The 11,637-nt window shown below is 45.7% G+C and overlaps 1 protein-coding gene across 1 annotated transcript in view; it reads left to right on the top strand.

Moving 5' to 3' along the window:
- LACTBL1 (lactamase beta like 1) overlaps positions 1-9,889 on the top strand; it is a 35,206-nt gene extending 25,317 nt beyond the window's left edge. The window contains exons 7-8 of the mRNA XM_074975423.1: positions 3,046-3,151; positions 6,684-9,889. Of these exons, the coding sequence (XP_074831524.1) occupies positions 3,046-3,151; positions 6,684-7,662 (1,085 nt within the window). The 3' untranslated portion in view covers positions 7,663-9,889. The remainder of the gene's footprint in view (positions 1-3,045; positions 3,152-6,683) is intronic.
- The last annotated feature ends 1,748 nt before the right edge of the window (positions 9,890-11,637 follow it).

Here is an 11,637-nt window from a genome sequence, read left to right on the forward strand (position 1 = left end):
CTATGATGAGTAGGTCTTCCCCTGGCTAAGCCAGTAGGAGCTGCTGGATTCCTGGCTGTATCCTATCAGAATAATTTTTCTTTGCAATTCAGGCTCCTGCATTGAAATCAGGGATGAAATGTGAGGCAGCTTCTTCTCACCACAGTTCCTCCCCAGCCCAGAGTGCTGTCATGGTCTGTGAGTTGGAGTTGGGAGGCAGAGAATTGTTAAGCATTGTTTGTTTTGAAGGGATATAGCTTCTATAATCAAAATGCTGGCAGTGCGGCCTCCTGATCTGGGATAGCCTGGTGTTTGCTGTCAGGGGACGGCTCTTAATCTGCTGTTTCTCTTATAAATGAGTAACTTTGATATTAAAGTAGCTGTAGATGGCAAGGCCTGATGTAATCTGGAAATCCCTCAAAAAGTACGGCTATTAATGCCTGCTGTTAGCTGGTATCAAGTGCCCTGCTTTGATACTCCTTTAGAAGCATGCAGATTCCATTATTAACCCAGAATTAGTGGGCATTGCTATTCTGAGATCTTTTGGAAGCAGGTAATCTTGGCATCAGCAGGCAGGGGTTGTGCCTTTGCCTCCATTGCTCTTCCTGTAAAATGGGGATAATGATGCTAACACATCATTGTAAGGTGCTTTAAAATTGAGGGATGAAAAGCACCTTACAGCGTAAACGCAACACACGTTATGCATGTTTTTATTGTCAGCAAGGTGTGGCTGGCTGCACACACCGTCCCCATCTAGTAGTTAGGGAAGGATGATTTTAAAAGTGAATCCGATATCAAATGCACTGTTATAGTTGCACAGTTAAACCCACAAAGTCAGGAAATGCAAAAGTTAAGATTTTAATAGCAACATTGATGTGCAGTGTTGCACATGATATATATCTTAGCGGTGGCTTTTTACAGCATAAACAGTAATATACAATGCAGCCTCACTACCCCGCACTTCTCTGATCTGCGTGCTGTAAAATCCACTCACACCTCTGAGCAGAGATAGTGCTGGAGTGAAGTGCTAGGTTGCTAAGATTTTGTTATATTGAAATGTACTTATGTATTAATTATACTATGAAATGTTGTTATAAATAATGACGACTACACTTGTCAGATCAATTAACGCAGTGTGTGCGTAAAGCGATGACCTTGCTTTTTTTTGGTTATGCTTGTTCACTCCCTAATTTGCTATGAACCTCCCAGTCAGTGGTGGTAATTATGGAGGCTCTACTGTATCAGCGCCTGACTCTACAAGGGATTGAGCATTACCTGCTTGGTGCTAGGGTTGCCAACTTTCCAGCTGAAGAAAACCGAACACCCTTGCCCCGCCCCTGCCCCACCCCTTTTCAGAGGCCATGGCCCCCGCTCACTCCATTGAGCATTGGCCGGCTAAACCCAGGGTTGTACATTCAAACCTTGAGGGGGCCATTTAGCGATCTAGGGCAAAAATTGGGGATTGGTCCTGCTTTGAGCAGGGGGCTGGACTAGATGACCTCCTGAGGTCCCTTCCAACCCTGATATTCTGTGATTCTATGCAAGTCAGCTATTGTAGCAGCAGCTCCCTGACCTGCATGAGAGATCGTGGGCCTCAACCCAGGCCTACAGAGCCCTGTTCAGGCCTCAGACCACAGCCACCACCGAGCAGCTCACTTGAGTTAGGGGAGAAGGGGGCCAGTGATGCTCTAGCTTGCAAAAGACCCCACAAAGCTCCTGATTGGGTGAGACATCCAGTCCCACCTATTGGCTGGGAAGCTCTACTTAAACCAGAAAAAGGCACAGAAAGTTGTGTGATCAACTAGAGGGATCCTTGCTGGCTGTGAGTATGGTCTCTGCCTCCTTGCCTGATGCCTGAGCCCTGCCTTCCTGCTTATTCCTGGTCTCCTTATCCCAGGCCCCTGTCTGTTCCTGGTTCCTGCTTTCCTGCCTCACTCCACGTCCCTGCTTCTAAAGCCTACCCCAACTCTGTCTCTGACCTTTGGCTTGGCTCCTGACTCTAGCTCCGGTTCCAAGCTCCTGACTCTAACCATTAGGCATGACTGCCTCCACCCTGGTCCCTACAGCCTGCCCAACTCCCCAGGTTAGGATAGATAGGGAACCCGTGCATTGATCTCACAAAGAGGGAGGGGCTTCATTACACTTTGCGCACATTGTATGGCCTTTTTTATACAGGTCAGATGAGGATCACAGGGGTCCCTTCTGGATTAACAATCTATGACTCTGGGCAAGTGCTCACTGAGCTTGATGCAAACAAGTAATTTTTCTATTGCTTTTACCCTCTCAGTCACAAGTTTCCCCCAAACTATGCCCAGGCCCTAGACCTCTGAGGATTCTGCCCATGACAAGTTCCAGTTCTACACTTCCAGATCCTCAGTTTGTGTAAATCATCTCAATGAAGTCACTGCAGCTATGATGTTTTGCTGAGAATTTGGCCTCAGGGGGTTGTTTAATGGAGCCCTGTTCTGAAAAGTGTGGTTAAAATGTATTTTATTTCTAGTGGGAAAAGTGAACTGTTTTCACTCTCCTACAACTCAAAAAAGTCTGGAGGAATTTAGCACAAACTGAAACAAAAAATCACTTTGGGACAGAAACAAGTTTGGAAAATTTCAGCCCCCACAAACGGATGTTCCTGACATTTATAAATATATGGCAACTGGGGATGTAATGGAAACTGTTTTGCAGGAGCTCCTAAGCTAATGGAACATGTTCACCTGAAAGCTCTGTCTGGGATGATGATTTGAGGACTCCAGTAACTCAGCCAAAGGGTATAGGTCTATTACAGGAGTGGGTGGGTGAGGTTCTATGGCCAGCGATGTGCAGGAGGTCAGACTAGATGATCACGATGGTCCTTTCTGGCCGTAAAGTCTATGGGTCTATGAGTAGTAGCACATTTGCTGTGTCTTTGGTAGAGAGTGTAATTAATCATTGTTGTTTTCCTTTGTCTTTGACTCTACCATTTTGGATCATTATTGACCAAACTCAATGAGTGACTCTTGATGTTATCCTAACAAAAATCATTATTTGTCTCTTGCTGTTTTATATCCTATTGTTCCCATGGCACAGGGCTGCCCAGGAGATTGCGGTCCACCAGTCTGCTGTGGAGAGGAAGCACACAAGATGCTCTCGCTCTCTTGAAGGATGATGTTCTGGTAGCTGACCCAGGAACCAGGTCAGGTGTATGCATGACTTACACTTCTCTTGGCTAATATCTGGGGACTGTAGCAATGCTTAGCTGCTAAGGAGTCAGAACCAGAGCTGCAAGTGGTGCAGGCAGCTCCTTCCTGTTACAGTACAGTGCCTGCAACCCGCGCTCTCCTTTAACATGCATCATTCACTCAAGTACCATTAGATATAGAGAGAGAAGACAAAGTGGGACAGTTTGGAAGTCAGCATTAGCAACTAGTGACAGCACAGTCAGCAGGGATGCAAGGCCATTCTGCCATGTTAACCCCGGGTCCCATGGCTGATCTGTGTCTGGTAGGAAAGGACAGGACAGAATTTACATCTGTAGTGGAGAAGGCTCAGGCTGAGGTCTTGGTGATCCATTCCAGAAAAAAATCAAGTTGTCAGATAAAGAAATTACATGAAAATCAACATATTGTCAATAATATCTATAAATGTCCATTGCAATAAAAAACCCTGTTACAAGACCATTACCTGGGTTTGCAAAGTCAAGCACTTAACAGTTAGAAAATGCCAAAATTTAAGTTGCCTGATAATAGAGGCCTCATCAATCTGGGAGACAAAGGCAGAACAGGATCCAGTGGCTGGAAGCTGACAGTAGACACATTCAAACTTAAACTTTGCATATTTTTAGTGAGGGTAATTAATCATTGGAACAACTTGCTAGGGACATGGCGGATTCTCCATTACACAGAGTCTTTACATGCAGAGTGGAAACTGTTTCTAAATGATCTGCTCTAGCTTCACCTGAAGTTATGGGTTTGGTTCAGGAAACTCTGGGTAAAATCCTGGCCAGGCAGTCAGACTGCATGAGCATAATGGTTCCTTATGGCCTGCAGATCTATTAACCTGTCTCACTCCTCACTGCGGTACATGCGTGCCTCCAGGATCCCTTGCTGGTCTCTGAGCACCTTGGTACTTCAGGTGTCAAAATTATTTTGATTTTTTCCCTTGCTCATACACACCCATAACATTCTGAAAAGATAATCTTTTCACAGGAACATTTCCTATCTTTGCATCCATGCAATGGTAACATTTTTCTGGGAACTCTGAACAGAACATTTTCAGCCACTTTTGCAATATAAGTGTAGAGAGGAAAAAAATATATTTTCCTGCTGTTTAAAATGATCATCCTGGTTTTTTTTTCAATTAGTTCAAAAATGGCTGAGCTAGGTGTGTATGGAGTGCCCATTGAGAACTATGGCCATGCCTAAGCATGGAAATAAAACCTGATTATAAATAACAACATTATGACTGGTTGAAAACAGTTCTAGAAAGACAAAGTGTGCCCATGTGGGTTGTTTCTGAAGTGCAAACTTCTGTCTTATGTCAATAAATGCCATTCGACCTTAAAACTTTTAAAACAGCTTATGGACTTACAGGACTCAAGCACTTATGTTTCCTTAAGGACTTAACATTGCTGTGATGCTGCCTTGCTGACTCAAAGCAATTTAAGTGCTTTTGCCACCTTAAGGTGGTTTAAATGCTTGTGCCATGTTAAGTATGCAAAGCAGCTAAGCTGGGACTTTTATGGCCTGCTCCTGAGAGACATGGTGCACTTTTGCATCTACAGGCCTTCAGCCCTGTCCTTCCTTTTAAAAAAAAAACAGTGAAGAGAAATGAAGTGCAGAAAACTGAATGCACTGTCTGCTGAACAACTGAAAACAATAAGGTAGGAAATGCAGAATTAACTGTTCTTGCGGTGATGTCTTTTGGCATGTATTTGGCATGTATTTCCAGTATCTATTGCTAAATGTGGACTGTGATATCTACAGGTTCCACATCAAGATATGATGTTTTGTCTAAAAGACATGCTCTAGGAACTTTTGGGGGGACATTCTCTGGCTTGTGTTATACAGGAGGCCAGACTAGATGATCACAGGGCTTCCCTTCTGGCCTTGGAAACTATGACTATTTGAATCAGTGTGGCTAAGTTAATGCTGCTGTTGGAATCCTCCCTTCTATATTTCCTGACTTACCAGCAATTCAGAATGGCAGAACCTCTGCTCCTCTTTCTTTCTTCCTCCGCTCTGCACTCAGTCTGCCTGCCCTTCGGCCCTTTGAAAATTTAAGGTGGTTTCAGGGTACAAGAGAGTAGGGTTTGGAAATATCTTTTCTTAGTTCCCATTAGCACATGATCAGACCACATCACAATCTGCCTGTGGCTTTTATAGAATGCCTAATGCTGTGGAATCTATGGAGGTCAGGGTTCTTGCTGTCACGCTGTCTGGAGTGGCTCTGGACCATGAGTGCCAACCTCAGGGCAGACTGTCAAAACCAGGGCAGACACCCCAAACTGGTGGTATGTTCTAGAATTAGATTTCACCAACCCAGTAACAAATGTGAACTCCCAAAGTATTACAGTAGTCTTACAATGCAGTCCCCTTGGACACTCCAGTCTATCTTGCCAGCCAGGCAAGCTGGACTATGTGATAAATGGTCACTTACACCAAAAATCACAAAATATTCAGGTTGCTTCCAGTCCTAAGAGACCAGTCACTTACCTCAGGTCAATTTGTACCTTAAATCTTACATCAAAGACAACACTTTTAGCCAATTCTATAGTAAAATAACTAAAGGTTTGTGAGGTAAAAAAAGGAATGAGAGTTATTGAGAGGTAGCAGAGATGTAGTAGAGATGGTAGCAGAGATGTATTAATCTGCCAGTTTCCCAAAAGTCTTTAAGGACTACCCAGCATAACTCTGGGGATCTCCATCTTCCCATTCAGTTATTCTGCCGTGTTAGAATCCAAACAGTCCAGAGATGAAGAATTGGCTAAAATTGGGGGGGAGGGATAGCTCAGTGGTTTGAGCATTGGCCTGCTAAACCCAGGGTTGTGAGTTCAATCCTTGAGGGGGCCATTTAGAAATCTGGGGCAAAAATTGGGGATTGGTCCTGTTTTAAGCAGGGGGTTGGACTAGATGATCTCCTGAGGTCCCTTCCAACCCTGATATTCTATGATTCTATGAATTTTTCCTTGTGTCTGTATTTATAGCTTCTTCTCACACAAACCAAGCTGACTGCAGCAGTTCCCACCCAGATTCCTTCTTCATAGGACAAGGGGAGAGGGGAATGCAGTAAACAAAGTCTTTGATCCTTGATCTCACACAATGACTCATCTGTGTTTAATGAACAGGATTTAACATCTTCTTGTAAGACACCATCATTTGCATTACACCAGGCTTTTTTCTCATTTGATGGATTACTTAGTTACAGAGGTATATACAATGCAAATGTGTGCTGTTACATTATAACATGAGGCATATGTGAGTGACAACAATACATGCAGCACCCTACACACATTTATAAGACACTAAGCACATTTTTACCAACGTAACATCTAATATCTACTTTGGTGATGCTGACACACCGCTAAGCAAGACTGGTTTCCAGCTATGCCTATGTGAGAGATCAGTGAGGCCTGGGGCCTTGGCATAAGTGGGCACCTGAACTGCCAGCCTCACAGGTGCAACCCTGTTCTGAAGATGACACTGAATTGCATTTCTTTCTCATTTCAGGTGCCATTACAGTAATTTGGCCTTCTCTCTGATGGCCCACGTGTTAGCAGATCATGCCGCCGAAGGGGAGTACCAGCGGTGGGTCTCAGAGAATATCCTGGACCGCTTGGGCATGGAGGACACTGGCTTTGATATCACACCACCGATCCGGTCCCAAATGGCCGTCGGGTTCTATAGCAGTGGGCAGCCTGCCCCCCTTTATGACTTGGGCTGGTACAGGCCATCTGGCCAGATGTACTCCACAGCCGCTGACCTTGCCAAGCTTGCAATGGTCTTCCTGGGCACCTACCACCGGCGCCTTTTGGAGCCTGACACAGTGAAGACGATGCTGACACCTCTTTTTAAGTGCTCCAGTGAATACTTTGCCAACAAGACTGGCACACCCTGGGAGATCAATGAGCAGCTGGGCTATGATATTATCAGGAAGGATGGTGACCTCGATGGCTATTCAGCCACCTTCTCCCTTGTCCCCAAACTCCGCTTAAGCTTCATAGTGCTAATGGCAGGGCCTAGGCCCCAAGGGGGAGATATTGTGACTCAGACATATGAGTACCTTATCCCTGCCATGGAGACAGCGTTCCGGGAGGCAGAGAAGAGCCTGAGCCCTCCCCCAAATCCCACTCCTTATGTTGGCTATTACACTTACTCCAACCTGACCTTCTATGAGATTAAAGTTGGGCCCATTGGGGTTCTGGTCATGCAACAGTTTGGACCCCATATTGAAGAGCTGATCCCTGAAAACTACCGGACAATCAAGCTCCACCACCTGGAAGACCGAGTCTTCCAGGTGGTTTTTGACAAGGAGTTCCCATGCATTCTGCGGCTGGGCTCTGCCTCAGTCTCACTGGAGACCCAGGATGGGCAGCTCTTTAATTTCTATCCTTTTGACCGCAAGGGTTTGTCTCCCGGCTTTGATGCCCCAGGACTAAACACATACAATGTGGTGCGCATACATCGCAAACCCGTGTTCTACAGCTAACTGCCCTTGCTCCTGTGTGACCATGTGTGGAAGTTGGCTTCTGTTCTGTGTGTCCCTGACTCTCCTGCCCCCAAGGCTTTGGGGATGCAGCTTAAAAAGGAAAAATGCTGGCAAACTGACCGTTCCATCCAACAAAAACTCTCTCTTCTGAAACGATTGCTGGCAGCTGCGGGAGCCTGAAGAAACTACATGCTGGATATGTTGGATGTCTGGGATATGGACTCCACTGCATAATTCCCAGCACTTAAATCTTCCAGTGCTAAAGCTGCCCATTTGGCCACCATCACAAAGTGTGACTGGCTTCAGTGGACCATTGGGAATCTCCTGTGCTTTTGAGCCAGAGTCTATTCTGGTATCCAAGGGTTTTTCAGGCAGCTATCCTCTTCCCTGCTACTAGGATTCAACTGCCTTGCCCACTCAGGTTTGCCATAATCTGAGATCCTAGACCACTTTGTAACATCTAAGAGAGAGTGGGGTCCATCTCTTTCATATGGCTCAGTGGGGTACAGCAAGCAACCTGCATCTGTGTGAGTGGTAGGGAGCCATGTAGTTTCACTGTGGGCTGTGTGGGTTTCTACTGCCATTGTGGGTCCACAAAGGAAATCGTAGTGTTTAGATACAGAAGATCAAAGAGGTTTAGATTGGTAGGTGCTGAAGTACTACAGTGATGAGCTTTATGAGTACCTAGATAAGTAGATGTCCTCTGAGTGCATGTACATATGGGAGTGCGTGCACTTGTAAAAAGTTGGTTTCAGGGCTGTGTCTTTAGGTAGATGTCTGTGTGTAGGGGTTTTGAGTAGGAATGCATGAATGTCTGTATGTGTTGCGTGCATGCCTCCCTGTGGGCATTTGTAGTTGTGAGGACTGTGTGTTTTGTCCTGTGTTGTGGCTCAGATGTGAGTGTAGATCCCTGTGTGCGCATTGTGAGCAGAGACTGAGCTGTGTCAGGACTGTGGCTCCAATGGGCTCTAACTTTTCCCAGTTTCCCATGTGTAGCAGAGAGAAGCTTCAGTGCTGTCTGGATGAAGAGTTAGCTAGAACACAGACTGAAGACACATGATAGGGCACTAGCCTGAATCATAGAATATCAGGGATGGAAGGGACCTCAGGAGGTCATCTAGTCCAACCCCCTGCTCAAAGCAGGACCAATCCCCAATTTTTGCCCCAGAACCCTAAATGGCCCCCTCAAGGATTGAATTCACAACCCTGGCTTTAGCAGGCCAATGCTCAAACCACTGAGCTATCCCTCCCCCCCTGAAACTTGATCCCTTTAAATTAGGACCACCTTCAAGTACCTTGTAATGCCACTGATGCATTTGCCTTCTTCCTTGTACCCACCTGACTGCCTAGGCAGGGAGGACAGATGACACACAACAAGTTGCTGTGTTCAGTCATTTGCTTCTATCCCCTTCCTGGAGGGAGCTGGCAGTGATGGGAAAACATCACAGCAGTGCAAGGGGAGCAGAGGCTTTAGGAACATGAGCATCAGCAGAGGAAGGACTCCAGCTAACAGAGACCTTTGGCTGCATCCACACCCACTTTGTGCTGACGGCAGCCTCACTGCTTATAGCTCTGCCTGGAGCCTGAGTTCAAACCCATCAGAGGGCTGGAGCTAGATAAATGTTACCATTGTGATTAATCAGCTTCGCTGCTGAGTGCTGGCTCAGACTTGGCATGGACTGTATAGTCCTGAAATCCTTGGCTGTGGTGCAGGGCAAGGGCATGGTAAGAAAATCTTCTCAGTTCAATGACTTTTTGGCAGTGCGTGTTCTCTCGCACCTACCCTGGTCTCTTTTGGCTGGTTAATTTCCTCCACTTGGTCATAAGCCCTTGTTGGCAGCCAGCAGTGATTGCAAGGTGTTCTGCTGCTGCTCATTCTTGCAGGATTTAGGAGAGCCTGGCTCATCCTCGGGAGTTGCCAGAGCTGGAAGATGTGGATCTTGTCCTCTCTGCCTCTCTTCCTGTTCCCCTGTCTCTCTCCTTTCTATTCTTCCCATCTTCAAGTTCACTGGGAAAAGAGATTATAAACAGTGCCTAGAAATCTCTCCATCTCCCTTGTTTTCCATCTAAGCTCACCATTAAACATAGGATACGACGTAAGGACTGCCCCGCTGCTCCATCCAATCCCTGGAGTCACAGCTGTTGCTGCAGTGCAGTGTTGGTCCCAGTGTTGTTCTCTATGGGTGATCACAGCTCACACCTTATGCATCTTCCGATGTTCAGATAGTTACAATGTGCAATAACAATCATATTAAACCCTGTCTAAATTCTGACTGCTTCTGTGACTGATGGTGCCTGGAACACATGGCTGCGGACAGTGTGACTACTGGACTGAGATTGTGTGTATATACACCTGACTGCAATGCTCCTCTCGGCACTTTTTGCAAAATGCAGCTTTCAGGATTTTGAGCTCATGACAAGTCCTCTTATGCTGACCTTAAACCACAGAACCAGCTGTCTGGTTCTGTGGCTGGGACTTCTCTGGCCCTAGAGTACAAGGGGTTAATCCTCACTCACCGTCCATTTCTCCTCGCACTGGGGGAAGGGCACAGTGTACTTGGATTGCTTAGGAGACGGGGTAGGATGGCTTTGGAAAAATGGGGCTCTGCATCCAGAGGCCAAAGGTCAGGGCTGAGCCCCCTGAGCTGGCCACTGTCTGTTTATGTCAGAATGTTTCACTTTCCTGTTAACATTGACCCCCAAAGAGAAGCCCTTGCTGACTGGGAGCATTTCTGTTTCCTACTGAGTCACTCCTGTAGCTTATGCACTAGCCTGAACTAATACTCCTGTTGGCACCTTGGTACCCGCAGATGCTACGGAAGCCTGTCCTGTGTATTCTACAGCTTTATTTCCTAAATATAAATGAGAGACAATATTCATGGTCTATGTTTTTAAAGGAGAATTCACTCAATAACCTGAATTTTAAATTAACAGAGCTTTTCTTGTGTGTGTGTGGATGGGGGGGTGGGACTATCAAAGGATCTGGATGGATGGGACCTGATTCCCAAGAGTATAAATAGTGACTAGCTCCATTGATGTCAGTGGAGTAACACTGGCAAAAAAAAAAATTGATGGAAGTGAGAGCAAGAGGAAACCTATAGTTTCTAGCTCAGGCCATTTTTTATTAGGGGAGTGAAATGTCCATGGGAGTATGGCAGAATGCCCTGTGACTAACCCCTTCCAAAAGGGACATGGACCGGCTCCCTTATGACTTCCCTCGGACATGCTGTCTGCATCTCACTGATGTTAGCACACTACTAAAAGTAGAAATGCAAAATCTACCATCTACGGGAAATTACAGGCTCCCTAGCTTTTATTTCTCTTTCCCACAGAATTCCAGCAGCACATTTATCTGATTGCACAGAGATCAATGTGTCTAGATCAAAGCTGGCAAACCACGTATTGCAGATCCCAGCTCTGAATAAATCAGAAATGTGGGGGGATAGTCAGTAGTCCCTGTAGTCCATGTTTGCCTTGTGCTAATTAGTACTGTTACAAAGGTCATTAACACAAGCGTGAAACTTTGGTACCAGCTGGGCATAATCCCTAGGGATGTATTTTGCCTTATTTTCAGTGACTCTTGACTTTTTGACAAAGTGTAAAATCATCTGTCAATAACCTACGTCCCCAGTGGATTTACTCCTGTGTAATCATGAGAGATTATAAAACGACCATAGGCTAGATGCTAGACCATATTTTTAAACATGGTTATAAGTCAGTTTGGCCTCATCCTCACTAGATAACCAAACAACTTTCAGAGTAACAGCCGTGTTAGTCTGTATTCGCAAAAAGAAAAGGAGTACTTGTGGCACCTTAGAGACTAACCAATTTATTTGAGCATAAGCTTTCGTGAGCTACAGCTCACTTCATCGGATGCATACTGTATGCATCCGATGAAGTGAGCTGTAGCTCACAAAAGCTTATGCTCAAACAACTTTGAAAACCAGTTGCGGGAGGGAGAGCATTTGTTAAAAT

This window comes from Natator depressus, chromosome 18, assembly GCF_965152275.1.
Source record: "Natator depressus isolate rNatDep1 chromosome 18, rNatDep2.hap1, whole genome shotgun sequence".
In the NCBI taxonomy this organism is placed as follows: domain Eukaryota; kingdom Metazoa; phylum Chordata; order Testudines; family Cheloniidae; genus Natator; species Natator depressus.